Raw genomic sequence first — 20,754 nt, 5'->3', positions numbered from 1 at the left:
ATCATTTGTGAAATGATACTGATAGGAACTTAGAATTTGAAAACAGCTTCTGTACGGACTACCTTCCACTGACGGGAACATCAAACTGTCAAAAAATGTAACTCTTCCGTTCGCGTTTTAGCTAGATTAAAATATCTGTATTTTTATTGTCATTTTATATACATTTCATCCGTAGTTAACATGAAATTAAACGTTGTATGTTGCGTACACCATATATAAGTATCTAGCTAATTTTAGATTAATTTCCGCGTTAGTTCAGCATTTCTAGGTGAAGATGGAGAAATTCGAAGGGTACATTTTCACTGCTCTCTGCAGCACCAACTTTTTGGTTTCGTGTCTCCTGTTCTCCAAAATAACTCGGGAGCAAAGGGAGCCCTACATGGACGAAATATTTCACGTCCGTCAAGCTCAGAAATACTGCTACGGGAAGTTCAACGAGGTATCATTTTGCTCTGTCAATTACATTTCCTTGATTTTGTTACATTGTTTGCTTGTCGGATTAACGCAACGTTTGTCCTTGGAATATTGTGACAGATTGCTAGCTAGACTTTTAAACCCTTAACTAAGCCATCTGTGACTATGAACACAGACAGATTAGACTCTCGCTAGTCATTATTGTGGATACCATGCCTGAATCCTGAAAAGCATTGTAATTCTGCAGTGTTATATAGTCCTATATATAACTAAACCATTTGGCATCTGTCTCTAGTTTAAATAACATGAACCCTTTTAAATTCAATGCTGTAGTAGAGGCTCTAACGGGATCTTTTTCCTTTATCTTTGTTGTTCCAGTGGGACCCAATGATCACCACGCTTCCTGGCCTGTACCTGGCGTCAGTGGGCGTGATCAAGCCAGTGGTGTGGCTAGTGGACCTCACAGGGAAGGTAGTGTGTTCTACCGCAATGCTGCGCTTCATCAACCTCCTCTTCAACTGTGGCATCCTCTACCTGCTCTATCTCATCATCTGCAAGCTCCACCTTAAAGAGAAGGTAAAAATGTTATTTAATGTTATTACATTTATAACATCCCCAAGGGTGGCCAGCTCCTGTTCTGGAAAGCTTCAATGTGTGCACTAGCATTTGTGATGTGGTATATTTTTCATTAATTGTGTTTAGTTGGTGTTTTGTGCTGTCAGCTAAATCTGGTTGGGGGAATAAAGGTTGGGTATATTGAGCAATATGTTAGATCCAGAATTAATCCTAACAAAACATTCCATGTCAATGTTTAGATTTGTTTAAACTTGGGTGAAAAGGAAGTTAGTGTTGAAAATATATTACATTTGACCAAAAAAAACGTAAACTGCTTTTATATTGCACTAAGCTTTGTTTTTATGTATACACATGGCTTTTGCTCCAGTACAACTTTTACTCACCTTACGCAAATAATTTTGGTATAAATTAAGAACTTTAAAAAATGATTGAATGCCCTTAAAGCTTCAATTGCATTCATTTTGTCAGTCATAACAACCATGGTTTCTCTTTCAGACTAAGACTGCCTCCCGCAGAGTTCTCTCAGCCCTGTCCCTGTCCACCTTCCCCGTGCTCTACTTCTTCAACTTCCTTTACTACACAGATGCCGGATCTACTTTCTTCATCCTCTTCACGTACCTCATGACCCTGTACGGCTGTCACAAAGCCTCGGCACTCCTCGGCGTCTTCGCCATATTCTTCCGCCAGACAAATATCATCTGGGTGGCGTTCTGTGCCGCCACGGTGGTGGCCAACAAGATGGATGAAACCTGGAGGACAGAACAGTCGAAGAAGAAGGATGACAAATCGCCCTGTCAGATACCTTTCTCCGTAAGTGGGGTGAAGAGAGTGATGCGTTTCCTGTTGGAATTCCTGACCACAGCCAATCACGTGAAGGCTGTGACGCTAGTGGCGTGGCCGTACATTCTTGTTGCCGTGGGTTTTATCGCGTTCATCGTGTTGAATGATGGGATCGTAATCGGGGACAGAACCAGTCACGAGGCCTGTCTCAACTTCCCTCAGCTCTTCTACTTCTTCTCCTTTGCCTTCTTCTTCTCCATCCCCACGTCGCTGTGCTACCATCGAGCTCTCCGCTTCCTCCAGACCCTCAAGAAGCAGCCACTGCTCTACTTACTGATCACAGGACTCTGCCTGCTCCTAGTGTGGAAGTTCACCTTTGTGCACAAGTACCTCCTGGCTGACAACAGACACTTCCCCTTCTATGTGTGGAAGAGGATCTTCCAGAAGCACGAGGCGGTGCGTTTTGCCCTCATCCCGGCATACGTGTTTGCAGCGTGGAACTTCGTGGACACTCTGAAATCCCGGTCGTTGTTCTGGATCCTGGCGTTCCTGGTGTGTCTGCTGGCGGCCACAGTGCCTCAGAAGCTGCTAGAGTTCAGGTACTTTATTGTTCCGTACCTGCTCTATCGCCTCCACATGCCCCTGCCCTCCCTCACCAGACTGGTGCTGGAGTTCCTGCTCTACACAGCCGTCAACGCAGCCACACTCTACATCTTCGTCAACAAGACTTTTCAATGGCCAAATAGTCCAGCTGTACAGAGGTTTATGTGGTAGCCTGACCTGAACAGGAGGAACCCAGTCATTTGGAAAAACTATAGGTTATACTTTTTCTATTTAAAATGAGTAGGGCCAGGAGTTTTTCCTGTTGTGATGAGATCATGCTCAGGAAAAACCCCCATGGCCCTACATGTGAGAGAATGCATTTCATGTGAAGAATACTTTGAAAAGCACAAGACGTTTATAATGTACATTTGAACTGTGACTTGTACATTGAATTATGTCATTTGGATGGAGGAAAAGCCCCAAAAATGTAAAAGCCAAATTGTAAAGCAGCGATCTGTGTATTATACTATGGTTTAAAAAATTAAATTAAATGCAAATTAAGAACATTTATGATTTATCTTCATTTAACTCTACGGTAGAGTTATACTAAATGATGTGGCTCTCTTTGTAAACATATAACATCCCTGACTGTATTCAAATAACTGAATTAGTCTGTATTTCCCTATTCTATACCGGGAATAGCATCCATAAACCATGTAAACAAACATCTGTGTTTGCATTCTGCTGCAATATTCCGAAGAGTAAAGCTGTGATATACAATGGGTTATAATCATCCTTTTTCTTTGTACTGTATCTTAGATTATCTCAATCTTGCCCCCAACTGCGATCCCTTGAATAATGTTCTTGAACTTCTTTGTGTTTCTTGAGTGTGGTTGGTTGCCCTAAAATTCCAGAATCCTTCTCTGTCCTTTAGGCTTAAGATATCATCCAGTAGCTTAACTATTCAGTCAATGATTTAATAAACTGTCTTTTAATAACATATGTAGATTCTTCAAAAGTAGTGTGTACATTAGCTTCAGAAATGTTTATTTGGTCAGAAGTCGATTACTTTTACCTGTATTTTCTACCTGCATCTTTACCTGTTCTGTTGCTGATCTTGTGTTGTCCCTGTATGGCTGTCCCTGGGCTGAAATGATCAAATGAAGTGATGCAATAAAATTATTAATGTCATACTAATATTGTTGAGTACATTTTTGCCACTGCCTGATGCTTTAACACACCAATTTCACCACAAGGTGGTGGTCTAATGTTTTGTGAATATAAACTCAATATAAACTTTCAGGACCCTGTCTTTCAAAGATAATTTGTAAAACTACAAATACCTTCACAGATCTTCATTGTAAAGGGGTTAAACACTGTTTTCCCATGCTTGTTCAATGAACCATAAACAATTAATGAACATGCACCCGTGGAATGGTCGTTAAGACACTAACAGCTTACAGACGGTAGGCAAAATAAGGTCACAGTTATGGAAACTTAGGACACTAAAGAGGCCTTTCTACTGACTCTGAAAAACACCAAAAGAAAGATGCCCAAGGTCCCTGCTCATCTGCGTGAATGTGCCTTAGGCATGCTGCAAGGAGGCATGAGGACTGCAGATCTGGCCAGGGCAATACATTTCAATGTCCGTACTGTGGGACGCCTAAGACAGCGCTACAGGAAGACAGGACGGACAGTTGATCATCCTCGCGGTGGCAGAGCACGTGTAAAAACACCTGCACAGGATCGGTACATCCGAACATCACACCTGCGGGACAGGTACAGGATGGTAACAACAACTGCCCGAGTTACACCAGGAACGCACAATCGCTCCATCAGTGCTCAGACTGTCTGCAATAGGCTGAGAAAGGCTGGACTGATGGTTTGTAGGCCTGTTTTAAGGTAGGTCCTCACCAGACATTACCGGCAACAACGTTGCCTATGGGCATAAACCCGTCGCTGGACCAGACAGGACTGGCAAAAAGTGCTCTTCACTGACGAGTCGCAGTTTTGTCTCACCAGGGGTGATGGTCGGATTTGCATTTATCGTCGAAGGAATGAGCGTTACACCGAGGCCTGTACTCTGGAGGGGGATCGATTTTGGGGTGGAGGGTCCGTCATGGTCTGGGGCGTTGTGTCAGAGCATCATCGGACTGAGCTTGTTGTCATTGCAGGCAATCTCAACGCTGTGCGTTACAGGGAAGACATCCTCCTCCCTCATGTGGTACCCTTCCTGCAGGCTCATCCTGACATGAACCTCCAGCATGACAATGCCACCAGCCATACTGCTCATTCTGTGTGTGATTTCCTGAAAGACAGGAATGTCAGTGTTCTGCCATGTCCAGCGAAGAGCCCGGATCTCAATTCCATTGAGCACGTCTGGGACCTGTTGTATCGGAGGGTAACGACTAGGGCCATTCCCCCCAGAAATGTCCGGGAACTTGCAGGTGCCTTGGTGGAAGAGTGGGGTAATATCTCACAGCAAGAACTGTCAAATCTGGTGCAGTCCATGATGAGATGCACTGCAGTACTTAATGCAGTTGGTGGCCACAACAGATACTGACTGTTACTTTTGATTTTGACCCCCCCTTTGTTCAGGGACACACTATTCCATTTCTGTTAGTCACATGTCTGTGGAACTTGTTCAGTTTATGTCTCAGTTGTTGAATCTTGTTATATTCATTCAAATATTTACACATGTTAAATTTGCTGAAAATAAACGCAGTTGACAGTTAGGGAACGTTTCTTTTTTGCTGAGTTTACATATGAACTCAATGTTGAATTGTGCACGATTAGCTTGAGTGGGAAATATTGCTTTGATAGAACATAAAAAATGTTCGACAGGAATTATATGAAGTGTGTAAATGAAACTGTATATCAGCATTTGTGACTCGTCGTGAAGAGACAAAGGCTAGGCAAAGAAACAAGAATGAACAAGCCTACTGTAAATGAGATGATGATTGCCTTGTAGCTTAAGCTACAACGTTAGTGTTGTGAAGTGCTCTTCCAACCAGCACTGATGTCAATCGAGTTAACACGTATGCTCCCCTCTAGGGTTGCAATGATTCTCCGATATGCATCGGTGAACGATTCAAGTGTTTAAGATACAACTGCATCTGTCCGAGGACACCAAACCGATCCAAATGTAGGTAGCATGCATCGGTCAGAAAATCGATTCAAACATTGTGTATCGCCTGTTCACGAAAAGGTTTTGCTCATATTACATTCTATCTATCTCCCGAAAATACTAATCATATTTTAAGTCAACGGATGCGTCCTCTCCTTCAGTGTCGAATTTCATGTTACTGTGTTGACAGCCATTAATCTAAAAGTAATTTTACATGCCACACAACCCCAGGCAATATAATATCAGTAGCCTAGTCAAACTGCGCACTGTGCCCTGCTTCCCACACTGACCAACGCCAGATAGGCTCCAACTTCAGCATTTAAATGCTAAAATGGCTTGCGTGATATTAGGCTTCATTGGTTGAGTGACAACCTATGGCATTTGCTAGGTTATTATTATTTAAGCCCAGTTAAAAAAGGTGTTTTACCGAAATTAACCTCTACTTCATCACCATCCCTGATCCTGGAGCATCCTCATCAGTAAAAAGCTGACTAGCATAGCCTGCATAGCGCCACAAGTAAATACTAGCATATAAATATCATGAAATCACAAGTCCAATACAGCAAATGAAAGATACACATCTTGTGAATCTAGCCATCATTTCCAATTTTTTCAATGTTTTACAGCGAAAACACTATGTATTTCTATTAGCTAACCACAATAGCAAAAGACTCAACTGCATATTTTCACAATTTTTTTACCGCATAGGTAGCTATCACAAAACCGACCAAATAGAGATATAATTAGTCACTAACCAAGAAACAACTTCATCAGATGACAGTCTTATAACATGTTATACAATAAATCTATGTTTTGTTCGAAAATGTGCATATTTGAGGTATAAATCATAGTTTTACATTGCAGCTACAATCACAAATAGCACCGAAGCAGCCAGAATAATTACAGAGAGCAACGTGAAATACCTAAATACTCATCATAAAACATTTATGAAAAATACATGGTGTACAGCAAATGAAAGATAAACATCTTGTGAATCCAGCCAATATTTCAGATTTTTTAAATGTTTTACAGCGAAAACACAATATAGCATTATATTAGCTTACCACAATAGTCAAACACACAACCGCATTTATTCACCGCATAGATAGCATTCGCAAAAACCAGCAAAAGATATAAAATGAATCACTAACCTTGACCAACTTCATCAGATGACAGTCTTATAACATCATGTTACACAATACACTTATGTTTTGTTTGAAAATGTGCATATTTTGAGCTGCAAACCGTTGTTATACGTTGTGAATATGTAGCATCGATTCACCAAATTATCCGGAGATATTTTGGACAGTCACCTAATCTGACCAAAGAACTCATCATAAACTTTACTAAAAAAATACATGTTGGACAGCAAATGAAAGATACACTAGTTCTTAATGCAATCGCCGTGTTAGATTTTTTAAAATAACTTTACCATAACAAACAGCTTACGTTATAGTGAGACAGCGCCCGCAAAAAGGAAGGAAAATAGGACTAAACATTTTCCACAGAAATACGAAATAACATCATAAATGGTTCTTACTTTTGCTGAGCTTCCATCAGAATCTTGTACAAGGAGTCCTTTGTCCAGAATAAATCGTTGTTTGGTTTTAGAATGTCCTCTTCTCCTTTCGAATTAGCAACCTTAGCTAGCCAAGTGGCGCGAAGATGTCCATCTTCACCTAACGCAGAGAACGGAAAACTCCAAAACTCCCAATAGACGTTGAATAATCTGATAAAACTATATTGAAAAAACATACTTTACGATGATATTATCACATGTATCAAATAAAATCAAAGCCGGAGATATTAGCCGTCTATACCGAACGCTTTTCAGAAGCCAATGCTGATGTCCTTCCTGCGCCTTGGGAGACAAAGGAAATTGTGGTCACGTCATTCCAAGAGCTCTTGTTCGACCTCAGATCAAGCTAGACACCCCATTCCACCTCCCACTGCCTGTTGACATCTAGTGGAAGGCGTATGAAGTGCATGTATATCCATAGATTTCAAGCAATTGAATAGGAAGGCCCTGGAACAGAGCCTCGATTTCAGATTTTTCACTTCCTGTCAGGAAGTTTGCTGCAAAATGAGTTCTGTTTTACTCACAGATATAATTCAAACGGTTTTAGAAACTTGAGAGTGTTTTCTATCCAATAGTAATAATAATATGCATATTGTACGATCTAGAATAGAGTACGAGGCAGTTTAATTCGGGCACGATTTTTTACAAAGTGGAAACAGCGCCCCCATATTGACAAGAAGTTTTAAGGTAAGCTACTGGAGACAGCTCTCATCTGTCTATAGCCTACCTGCTGAATGGGGCTTACAATAGTGTTTCTTTTGATTGTTCAAGTTCACCATCACCAATAGTTTTGGTTTAAACAATCAGTGTATGTTGTAATTTTTTTGATATACAGAGAAAAGTTGATAATTTCATAACGAGGACAGTAATCATATTTGCTAGGGGCGCTGCATGGCGGAAGCGACAGAAGGGAAGATCTCTCCCCATAAAAACGTGGGCTAAGTCCAAAACTGCGCTATATATTCATTGACTATGTCATATCACTTAATCTGTAAAAAGTACAAGTTAATTAGTAGGTAATGGTGATTTCAGAACCAAAGTGCCCCCAACTGCGATCCCTTGAATAATGTTCTTGAACTTCTTTGTGTTTCTTGAGTGTGGTTGGTTGCCCTAAAATTCCAGAATCCTTCTCTGTCGTTTAGGCTTAAGATATCATCCAGTAGCTTAACTATTCAGTCAATGATTTAATAAACGGTCTTTAATAACAGGGGGGTAAAAAAAACAGGCTACATTGCCACCCCCTAATCTGATATTGATAGTGAGATGGTAGTCTCCTTTATGGCTCAACTCAGGTACCTACTTTACTACATACATCATTTAAAACACACACCGCACACACACGGAAGTCAGCTCAGACAGATCCAGCTCAGAGAGGCCCAGCTCATGACCTCCATCAGCAGCACATTTGAATTTAGAATGGAAAATAATTGTGTTTATGCAACAAATGTTAGTGCATCGAATCGTATCGCATTGAACCAAATCGCATCGATGCGAATACATTCAAACTAAAACGTATTCCTCCTGTATCTATCAGAGCCCATGTATCTAGATACGTATCGAATCGTCTTGAAAGGGAACGATGCACATCCCTTACTCTCTACCAACCTAACCCGTGGCCCTACTAGAGTATAAACACACTGTTCTCAACATGAGTACTCTGCTGTTTGTATAAGTGCTTTATAATGAGACAGACAGGATGTAACTGGAATTATCATCCAGTGTTGATTACACTATTCAGACAAAAGTTGCCCGGTTAACGACTAATTAGCATCTCGTTGTTATTGCAATGATAAGCTCCTCATGTGAATGCACAATGTTATATGCTGTTTTAATGTTTTGGCTTGGAAGGACCGGAAAAGCTCTGTGTAATAAGAATGTATTATGCACCTATAGTAGCTGTTTTTAATAAAGAAAACCAGTTAAGGTTTGTTATTGTTGCAAGTATAAAATGTTAGGTGTGCGGGTGGTGTCTGTAGAGGTTTTATCTTTACTCACACACATACAAATTGCTCCTTTTCTGAGCATTCCCTTTGTGCCCACAGAATTGGTTTTATTAGTCCAGCGGATAAGAAACAAATATACCAGAGATCGTTCCACTTTATGATACAAGTATCAAACTTGGTACACTCATACTGACTACCTTGAGGAACATTTTTAAAGATTGGAGGCAGTCTGGGAAGCATGTCAGTCAACCACGGTGGCCATTTTAATAAAATGACAGCAAATTCAGATTTCCTGTTAGAATAAAATAGGGTAAAATCCTTCTCAACAATATCAAAATGACTTTGTAATGTTATCTACCCATTAAATAAACCCCACAGATAATATAGACAACACTTCTGATCATAAAAAACTCTGAAGACCTTCATGGGGGTCATGTTGAGGTCATTTTGACCATAATTCACCGGCTACGGGAGAAAATTGTGGACTTTGTGATAGAGACACCACATTTCACACACAGCTGGGGCATGTCTAAATAAGTATTTTTGGCTACTGTGCCATCACAGATTTAGTCCATTACCCCCCCTGCCGGCCATTTCCAACATGTCTGCCAACCAGCTGCATGGGGCCATATTGGACTAGATTCACTTGGCCATGTCTCCATAAATAATTGGTACATACAGCACAATGATGGCTTAAAATGTTTCAGGGTGTCTTTAAAACACAATAAATGGGCAACAAATACGTATCGTTGAAACTTTTAATAGAAAAGTGCTGAAAACAATTGCCAAATGAATGCTTTTTGTTCATGTTTTCATGGTTAGTTCCAATAGTTTACATGTAAATACTCTAAAAAGTAATATGGTATTCCCTGAAGTCTACTGATTGCAATGATATATAATGTGATATTCTGTTTTGTGTCAATTTTAAGAAAAATTACAGGAAACCTGTCCTGTACACATCATTCTAGGTGAAATCCCATAGGAATGTATTATGTCCAGCAAAGAGACAGGTAACCCATTTTAACAAAGTACTTTCATGATGAGAGCGTTTCGGCCAATCGTGAAAAATAATTTTTCTCTTTTTATGGGTGAAATGTCCAAGCTGCATCTGAATGCCAACCATAACCATTTGATTTCACGCTCACTGAGAATATGCTATTAAGGAGTGATCGGACTTCTGTGATATGAAAGTGGATGGCCCCTCCCCTATAAAACAAGGTGGAAAAACAAAGTGGATAGCAGAGAACATGTCTACCATTTACTCTTACCTCATTAGAAACTGTTCTTCGTTCCTTTACCGTTATGTGGCACCGCAGGAATTTTGATAGCGCACTGGGCTGCGGGCCAGAAGGTTGTGGGTTCACATACCACTGTGAACAAGAGTAGGGGTGGAAAGATCTCCTTCATGGTAAAAGCATTGCATGAATCGATCATCATATTTGCAGGTCAGAGAATTTTTAATTTTTTTATAAACATTTCATACAATTCGACGTAATTTTACATATTAGAGAATCTGTTTCAGTACCACACAAATTCCAGAAATTCCAAGCTAAGATTGGACAGAGATAGTGTCACGGCTGTCTTCGCCCTCCTCATCTGACGAGGAGAATCGAGAAGGATCGGAGGACCAATACGCAGCGTGGTATGTGTTCATCTTGATTTTAATAGACAGAGAACACTTAACGAAACTAATAAAAAAACAATAAACGACGACCGTGAAGCTAAATAACAAATAGTGCTGACACTAAACACTACACAGACAATCACCCACAACCCACAATGACAAAACAGGCTACCTAAATATGGTTCCCAATCAGAGACAATGCAAAACACCTGCCTCTGATTGAGAACCATATCAGGCCAAACACATAGAAATAGACAAACCAGACATACAACATAGAATGCCCACTCAGATCACACCCTGACCAAACAAAACATAAAACATACAAAGCAAACTATGGTCAGGGTGTGACAGATAGGCCTATGTGTTCATCTTATCATATTACTCCAATGCCAAATCAGTATGTCTTGTTTGCAATGAAACTGTCCCTGTTTGCAAATAATTAAATCTGAGAAGTCATTCGGATTCTGAGCATGGTACATTCAAAAGTTAAACCTACCTTTCCATCGCAGACAGAGTAGGCCTACCGACACAAAAAATGGTCAACTTTAAATGCTCGCTACTCTTCTTCTGTGGTTTAACCCAACGAGAGAAGGTCACAAGTGTTTCCCTAAAAGATGTCTGGGTTTGTACTTGTTCTATTGTACAGAAAAGTAATAGCTTAATCAATTGATAGTGACAGAATTAGATTACTTCCCAAGCAAAGTCCATTTTGTGTCTCCTTCGCTGTAGCTCAGCCTCTGAATATCAATGAAATGAAACAATCATATCCCCATATGCACTGGAGTCATGTCTTTCCTGTGTATTTTACAGCTTGTTTGTAGCGTAAAACATCACGGTCCAAATCGCTTTTATAGATAACTTTAAATAATCGGATCTGGGGTGGTTCTACTAAGGTAACAAATGGAATTGTTTTAAGATGGTCATACCATGGATCATTTAGCTATTTCATTTGGAATTTTAAGACCCCTTTAAAGATATAGAAATGTGTAAATATTTAATTTGGCCTTTACTACTATAGCCCATAGAAACACATTGATCAACACATTCATAAATGGCAAAAAAGACAGTCAAAAAATGTATCATAAGGAATAAGGTTTTGAAGTGTCTGCCTATATCTAGGAGATATAAGAAAACTCAGGAAATATATATATTTCTTGGGGTACACATATTTAACCCCTTATTTTTGTTGGCACAAAACTACCTCAATACTTCCATTCATTTGTATGGGTTACCTTCAGATGAGGTCCCTTACACTTGTAGGAGAAAACCATTGTGTTCGTGAGAGTCTTGCCTTTCCACAGTGGGGTCAAATTAGTTTGTAGGCCAAACCTTCAGATGCTACAGAGGTTTTCGTGAAAAGACCGATTTTCAGGATGTCTCTCACGTCTGACAAACCAACACAGTCTCACATTCAATTCGCGCATATATGTACAAAATTTATTTCAGCAGATTTCGTGCGTTTTTGTGCATTTTTGGGGTGGTTCAATTCGTTTGAAAATACACGAATTTCTGTGCTTAATTCGTGCGAAAATACACGAATTTCTGTGCTACTTAATTCGTGCGAAAAGACACGAATTTAACCAGTAGGCGACACAAGCCTTTGCAACAACCACATAGACGCGATAATTTATATTTCATTTTTGTTCTTCTTAATGGCTAATTCAACGTCATGAATATACAGAAATGTTGTCTTTGTTTAACCATGTTTTAAAATGTGTCGTTGTATGCCTATATGTACTGCTTTAGACTTGCTGAACAGAATTTTTGAGAAAAGACGCACATTTACCTGCGACTTAATTCGTGGGAAATATTGTTTTATTAATGCCAATGCTGTTTTCTGTGCTTGATTTCGCTTAATAATTTGGATACTGGTGCACTTGTAATCAGAACGCCTTTTTGTCATGTAGGCAACCATACACGATTTTCTTCATAACCCATTTCATATTTTGTGGAGCCTAAATTACACCATTTTCTTCATAATGCATGTATTACATGTTAATGTAAAATAATGAATTATGTTGGCTTACACTTATGGCCTTTCCAAGGCCTTTCCATACCTTAAGGGAACATTTTAGCACTCGCCATATGGTTAGTGAGAAACGCCACATTGCAAATGTAAGGTCCCTTACTAGACGTCCTGCAACGTTTCTAAAATTCGCGGACGGCGTCGGGCCGTGAGCGGGGGAGAGATCTTTCAGGAAGTCATCAAACTAAATCTCTCGGACGTTCGGTTTCCGTTTTATAAAAATAACACATTTTGGTCATTTTTACGCAGTCTAGGAAATTCCCACCAGAGGGAAAATAAATAATATTGCAAATGCACAAGCACATTGCAAATGCATGTGGCCTTTTCTCCTAAACGGAAAATATTTCGAAGACGTAATGGACAGTTGGCCCCGAACAAGATGGCGTCGAGGCCTCAACGCTTTTTGAGTTATGGCCATTTTTCTGGGATTAAAGGTCAAAAACGTAAAGTAGGGTTCTAATTTGACCGCTTCACGTCAAAGTACATAAGCATACGGTGTCAGGAAAAAAAGAAACAGCCATTTATCTATCGTAATTTAAGAGAAATCGTACATTGACAAATTGGTCATGTTCACAAAAAGGAGTTAAAAAAAAAACAGTTACAGATCCAGTTGCAGTGTGTTCAGACGAACATTTTTTAAGTGGGTCTCGAAGCTCTGCCACTGCATCGCAGTGCTAGCTGCGCCACCAGAGTCTCTGGGTTCGCGCCCAGGTTCTGCCGCAGCCGGCCGCGACCGGGAGGTCCGTTGGCCTAGCGTCGTCCGGGTTAGGGAGGGTTTGGCCGGTAGGGATATCCTTGTCTCATCGCGCTCCAGCGACTCCTGTGGCGGGCCGGGGCAGTGCGCGCTAGCCAAGTGGGCCATGTGCACGGTGTTTCCTCCGACACATTGGTGCGGCTGGCTTCCGGGTTGGAGGCGCGCTGTGTTAAGAAGCAGTGCGGCTTGGTTGGGTTGTGCTTCGGAGGACGCGTGGCTTTCGACCTTCGTCTCTCCTGAGCCCATACGGGAGTTGTAGCGATGAGACAAGATAGTAATTACTAGCGATTGGATACCACGAAGAAAAGGGGATAAAAGGATGGAGTGAAAAAGTACGGTGCTTAAAGACACACAAAGCCTGCAATGGCATTGCCATTATCTCCAGGCCGTGCCGAGTTCAACGAGATGCCCCGCTTGACCGTAGCTAGCTCGGTCTGAGTGCAGCGACAGGGACAAGAAGAAGGACCCAAATGACCCTTTAACCTCAATTTCATATTTTTTTGCTTTTGGGAGACAGAGAGAGAACCGTTAAGGTTAGAAGCACAATTTGACCTCAGGAACGTTCCTAAGGTCCTCCTGATCTGTGCAAGCCTAACATTGACCGTGTGGCATTAACCCTTAATAGTTAAAAAAAGGTGTTTACATCAAACAGTTTACAATGACATCTCACCCCATAGGAATACATTGCCTGCTCCCCTAAATTCAACCTGAAGCCTATGTGGGTTAATAATGCCTTATGAACCTGTCTTCGATGACAATCCATCAGGCCACTAGGAGGTCTACCTGTGTCGATTCTAAGCTTCCTGGAGCAACCGGAAGTGGTTAAATCACCCTAAAAGTGTTTGCCATACCCAACCTGCAGTTTGAGAGAAATAGTGCATTCAACCCTATGTAAATCAGTGAGTTCTTAACGTATAGACTTAAAACTCAGGATTCTGTAAAAGCCCACTCCAATGAGGATATGTGTTTACTTTCAGCTTCCTGTGCCAACCGGAAGTGCCATAATTGGTGTCAAAAGGGCTGTTTCGAAGGGTTAAAAAAGTCAAATCTTTCCAAAACTTAATATATGTGAATAGGCAACCCTCATGAACTGTAAATCAGTCATTCATCCCATCAGATTTCAAGGAAAAATGTACACACCCACACAGAAAGGATGGAGTGACACACTGAGGGGCTTAGAGGCAGACAGTGCCTGCAATAGTTACTTTTGTTTGAACTTTTAACCTGTTGGGGATGGGGGCGCTGTTTAGACTATTTATGCTAATGTGGCTAATTTTTTAAACGGCTTCCCACAAAATCCTTGATCGTACAATATGCATATTATTATTATTATTGGATAGAAAACAGTCTATAGTTTCTATAGGAGTTGAAATTTTGTCTCTAAGTGGAACAGAGCCCATTCTACAGCAATTTCCCTGACATGGAGTCAGATTTGAGAAATGTTGGCCACTTTTCTGAAGTCAGTTAAAAGGGCACTGTCGTTGCTATGACTATACGGACACTTCTTACGTCTTCCCCTGGATGCCTTTACGTGATGACGATTCCAACGGGCTCGATTGCTCGTTCACAGGCCCTACAAATGAAAAAACCCTGAAGCTAGTCATTCTTTTGGAGCTGCGTAACGCGCGTGCTGGACACCGACCCGCTCCTGTTCCAAGCGTTAGTTTAGCCTGTTATATTTCTCCGGTCATCTTTTCACTCGTTATAGGAGTTACAAACATCATAAAGTAGTTAATTTAAAGCGTTTTATAGCAATTTATATCCGTTTAGTGCGATTTTGGGACATTTATTTTTGCAACGATGTGAAAAGTTGGGCACGCTTTTCAGTTCATCCCGAACGTAGTTGACATTTCCACATGGCAAGAGGACAGCTTTCCACCAAAAGACGATTTCTCCCAAGAAAGGATCCTTTGCCCAAGATACTGATGGAAGAACAGCTCAAGGTAGGACATTTTTATTATGATAAATCGTGTTTCTGTCGAAACATTTTAGTGGCTTAGGACGCCATGTTTTTTGACGTAGCTTCGCTTGGCGCAAACTGTATTGAAAAGTAAGGATAAATTAAAAAATGTAATAACGCAATTGTATTAAGAATTAAATTGTCTATCAATCCCTGTCCACCCTATATTTTTTAGTCACGTTTATGAGTATTTATGTATAAGAGTAGATCACTGTCTAAGTGGCGCAAGGACAAATTCTGACCAGCTGAGTTACATTTCACATTGTCTAACCATGATTTTGGTGGCTAAATATAAACATTTTCGATCAAACTGTATATGCATGTTGTAATGTGATGTTACAGGAGTGTCATCGGAAGAATTCTGAGAAGGTTAGTGAAAAAATTAATATCTTTTGGCGATGTTGACTTTTATCGCTCACTTTGGCTAGAATCAATGCTGGGCTGCTAATTGCTATGTGCTAAGCTAATATAACGATTTATTGTGTTTTCGCTGTAAGACACTTAGAAAATCTGAAATATTGTCTGTATTCACAGGATCTGTGTCTTTCGATTCGTGTATGCTGTGTATTTTTACGAAATGTTTGATGATTAGTAGTTAGGTAAACACGTTGCTCATTGTAATTATTCTAGTCCATTTGTGATGGTGGGTGCAATTGTAAACTATGCCATCTACCTGAAATATGCACTTTTTTCTAACAAAACCTATCCCATACCATAAATATGTTATCAGACTGTCATCTAATGAGTTTTTTTGTTGGTTAGGGGCTATAAATATCTTAGTTTAGCCGAATTGGTGATGGCTACTGGTGTTGGTGGACAAATAAAAGATGGTGGATTATGCTAATGTGTTTTTAGGTAATAGATGTACATCTTTACATATTGTGTCTTCCCTGTAAAACATTTTAAAAATCGGAAATGTTGACTGGATTCACAAGATCTGTGTCTTTCATTAGCTGTATTGGACTTTAATGTGTGAAAGTTAAATATTTTAAAAATATATTTTTTTTGAATTTCGCGGCACTGGTTTTTCAGTGGGGGGGGGGGGGGGGTGTGCCGCTAGCGCCACGCTGATCCTAGACAGGTTAAAGAACCGTCAGACCTAGAGTTCTGAAACTTTACAAACCTGTTCTAGAGCTCAGGTCGATTAAGCACCGTGAGTTATGTGGCTCTAGAAGGTTCTCGGACCGATAAAAAGCCTCGGTGCATTTGCATTGACTTCAATTCGTTTTGAGCATTACAAAATTGTGACATTTAGAAAAGTCCCAGAGTTGCAAGACTAGGTGCATTGAAACCGGCTCGGCCCATAGAGACGGACCCCGACATTTCTGTCCGATAGCTCATTCAAGGACCCCGTAGCAAGGCATGGAAAAAAGTGGAATTTCAGCACCAATTAAGGTTTTGCTCGGGCACCGAATGACCTATCGAGCCGAAACTTGGGATTTGAGGTCGCTTCACATAGGGCTAAACATAATGTGAAAACTGGACCCGCAGCTAGAACATAACTACGTATTATTTGTTTTATTATGGTTTAAATGGAAGGCGCTGTGAATTTTGGCCCTGCTCTGAAATATGTGATAGTTGGCTTCTAAACGAGTTGGAAAAAGTGAGTTTGGAGTCAGATGGTATCAGTTTGGTGTCTGAAAATATCTAGTTGGCTGATGGACACTGACTTGCTAGTTGACTTTTGTGCATTTGCAATATGTTTCAACAGTGAAAAAACACCAAAATAGCATTCTGAAATCACCACTAAAAATGACATCACCATAGCCGTGCCGAGATCAACGAGATGCCCCGCTTGACCGTAGCTTGCTCGGTCTGAGCGCAGCGACAGTGAAATGAAGATGACCCTTGACCTACATTTCAAGTCTTTTGCTTTTGGGAGACAGAGAGAGAACTGTTAAGGTTTAGAAGCACAATTTGACCTCAGGAACGTTCCTAAGGTCTCTGTGCAAGCCTAACATTGACCGTGTGGCATTAACCCTTAACAGTTAAAAGAAGGTGTTTACATCAAACAGTTTACAATGACATCTCACCCCATTGGAACACATTGCCTGCACCCCTAAATTCAACCTGAAGCCTATGTGGGTTAATAATGCCTTATGAACCTGTCTTCAATGACAATCCATCAAGCCACTATGAGGTCTACCTGTGTTGATTCTAAGCTTCCTGGAGCAACCGGAAGTGATAAAATCACCCTAAAAGTGTTTTGCCATACCCAACCAGCAGTTTGTGATATATAGTGCATTCAACCCTGTGTAAATCAGTCAGTTCTTAACGTATAGACTTAAAACTCAGGATTCTCTAAAAGCATACCCCGATCAGGATAGGTGTTTACTTATAGCTTCCTGTGCCAACCAGAAGTGCCTTAAAATGGGGTCATAGGTGCTGTTTCGAAGGTTTAAAAAAGTCAGATCTTTCCAAAACTTTAAATGTGTGAATCGGTCAATCAGTAATTTCGCTAAACAGATGTCAAAGAAAAGCTCTCTCACACACACACACACACACACACACACACACACACACACACACACACACACACACACACACACACACACACACACAAACATACACACACACAGCAAGGATGGAGTGAAAAAGTATGGTGCTTAAAGACACACAGAGCCTTTAATGCTTTTAGGGGGGATCCAGACTTCCATACCCGCTCTGGGAGCGCTATACTACCGCCCCAAATCAATGGGTGCTGGCCTGAGTGATTTATGGAGGTTTTCAAAAAATATTCTGTTTTTTCTTCTGGAAAATATTTTATGTTTTTTCTTCTCGAGTCAATGGCCTGAGTGATTTATGGAGGTTTTCAAAAAATATTCTAAGTCCAAACTTTTCATGCACCTGGTATTTTTTTGGGGTTACCAGGCGTCATTTTTCAAAACGGTTGAAATTGCTTTTAGGGGGCATCCAGAGTGTCACATGACCAGATGAGTTAACTATTCTTGTTCTTCTTGTAACTTTCCGGTAGGCTAGAAGCTTTCCGGTGTTTAGCTGCTCGACACAGGTCGACGCAGGTATTGCACTTGATTTATCGTTATCGTAACCGTAGGTGCAGCCAAGTGGAAATACGAAAGCTTTCTAGCTATTTCGCACTGACGGTAATTTTAACACAAGAACGTTTCTAGTGAAAAGGTGCTTACACTCAGAGCCATGTATTTACACTCAGCCACCCTAGCCTTATTACGGGTTAACGTTTTGGTAATTTTGGTTGGCCAACAAAATGTAAGACTACAATGACTGCATACGTTTCCCCAAATGTTATATGAAAAAAAAATGTTTTGTTATTGATGGACAATGGCAAGGCTGCCATTGTATTTTCAGTTACATTCTGTTCAATAAAAATGGTTTACACGTTTATTTTTTAAGAAATACATGGAACTACAACCGAATAAAACACCATTAACCATCATGCATTGCTTACATTCATTCTATCCTGAAAAGTCTGTTCAGTAAAATCGAAAACAGTACATATAGGCATAAAACCACAATGCTTTAATAGGGATTAAATAAAGACAATATATATATAACCTCTTATGGTTAAATGGTTAAAAAAAGACAAAATATCTATATATTCATAACGTAAATACAGGCGATCGCGTCTATGGTTGTTGCAACGGCTTGAGTGTCGCCTACTGGTTAAATTCGTGTCTTTTCGCACGAATTAAGTAGCACAGAAATTCGTGTATTTTCGCACGAATTAAGCACAGAAATTCGTGTATTTTCAAACGAATTGAACCACCCCAAAAATGCACAAAAACGCACAAAATCTGCTGAAATAAATTTTGTACATATATGCGCGAATTGAATGTGAGGCCGGGCTGGACAAACATTGCGGTAGCTCCGTCGCCTTCCACCACAGATGTGAAAGGCTGACATAGGCGGATGCGGTTGATTGAAGCGCAGCCCATGCAAAAAGAACAGGTATCTCTAGCTTAAATTGACGGATTTTGATGGGGGGTTTTCTATTGTGTTACTTCGATTGACCCGTCAATAGACTCTTAAGGGTGAATAAAAGGTAGGCTTATGGCAAACCCTCTCATACCCCCTCAGTTCGAGTCTTGGTTTTAATTTAACAGCCCTTCACTGACATGGAGGTAAGAGATATTTAAATAGTACATGGTGGGTGGAGGAATTGACCGACAAATCTTTGGTATACTATATGCAGGCTATAGCCTAATTTCGTCCGTCAGACTGGTAGGTCTACCACTTATTTGTTAAATAGGAAGAAATAGGCTCCAACACAACACAAAGCCCTCTTGTTGGTAGTAAAGTCTAATTAAAATGAAGACGTTTTAAATGAATTATGACTTTTAGCACCATGAGCTGTCCCATTTCCCATTGATTGTGCCCCAGGTGCTACTGCAAGTTTCAGCACCACAATGTAAGTTACAAAAATGTGGCTTATTGTGAGATCAATAACTTTGATGAATACATTATGGGCATTTTTTTTTAAATATATAAATATATTATAGTAGTAGCAAGCTTTCAAAGTTGATCTCTGGTCCTCCTTCTCGTCTTCGGCTCTCCTTCTCAAACTGAACAGAATACAGGCTATAGACTATATTCCGCTCAAGATAATGCATTTTTTGGACTAGGCCTAATCCCCAGCAAAAGGAGGAAGCCTTTAACTCTCCTACTGAACTGCCACCGTATTCCTACACAGTACAGCCATTGGTTAGGCAGCACACAAAAACGTGTTTGATCAGCAAGAGCAGAGCAGGCCGGGGCTCAGGGTTGGAATATCCATTACCGTGTGTAATGCAGCCTAGTTTTATTGACACCATCTCAGCCGCTATCATAGAAATATAACTTTGCTCTGCGGTTCTCCAAGCATGCACTTCGTAGCATATAGCCTATAGGCTATGGATCATTTGATTGAGATTGCACTAAATAGCTTATAGGCACACATGATATTGTGCCCAGCGGAAAATCAGAGATGAGGGGCAGCATCCGGCACACATCGATATATAGCCTAATAAGCAACTAATTCTAAAACACAAATATTTAAATTTCATTATTTACAAATTACATGACACTACCCTGGAATAGATTTGAAAAATACTAACCCCTCCCCTTGACTGAAATTGAAAAAGCATGACTCTCCCTCATTTTCTTCCAGGTGACCATTCTGTAAATTTCGATCCGCGCCGGAGATCTTCTTGAGTGGCGTGAGTAAATACTCTTTGAGCGGATTACAGAGCAGATGACATGAACAAGCTGGGGATCTCACAACACTGTATATAGACTTTTTTGTCTTCTTTTTTCCTACTGTATTATTGACTGTATGTTTTGTTTATTCCATGTGTATCTCTGTGTTGTTGTATGTGTCGAATTGCTGTGCTTTATCTTGGCCAGGTGCAGGTGCAAATGAGAACTTGTTCTCAACTAGCCTACCTGGTTAAATAAAGGTGAAATAAAATAA

At 40.4% G+C, this 20,754-nt stretch overlaps 1 protein-coding gene across 1 annotated transcript; it reads left to right on the top strand.

The window, feature by feature from the left end:
* The first annotated feature begins 66 nt into the window (after positions 1 to 66).
* Positions 67 to 3,506, top strand: alg10 (ALG10 alpha-1,2-mannosyltransferase). The gene is made up of 3 exons (XM_055905358.1): positions 67 to 439; positions 793 to 990; positions 1,486 to 3,506. Exons 1-3 carry the CDS (start codon positions 275 to 277, stop codon positions 2,542 to 2,544), a joined length of 1,422 nt encoding a protein of 473 aa, XP_055761333.1. The 5' UTR covers positions 67 to 274; the 3' UTR covers positions 2,545 to 3,506.
* The last annotated feature ends 17,248 nt before the right edge of the window (positions 3,507 to 20,754 follow it).

The sequence above is a fragment of the Salvelinus fontinalis genome, chromosome 39 (assembly GCF_029448725.1).
Source record: "Salvelinus fontinalis isolate EN_2023a chromosome 39, ASM2944872v1, whole genome shotgun sequence".
NCBI lineage: Eukaryota > Metazoa > Chordata > Actinopteri > Salmoniformes > Salmonidae > Salvelinus > Salvelinus fontinalis.
Note: the sequence above shows the minus strand (reverse complement) of the source record. Positions and strands in the feature narration are given on the sequence as shown.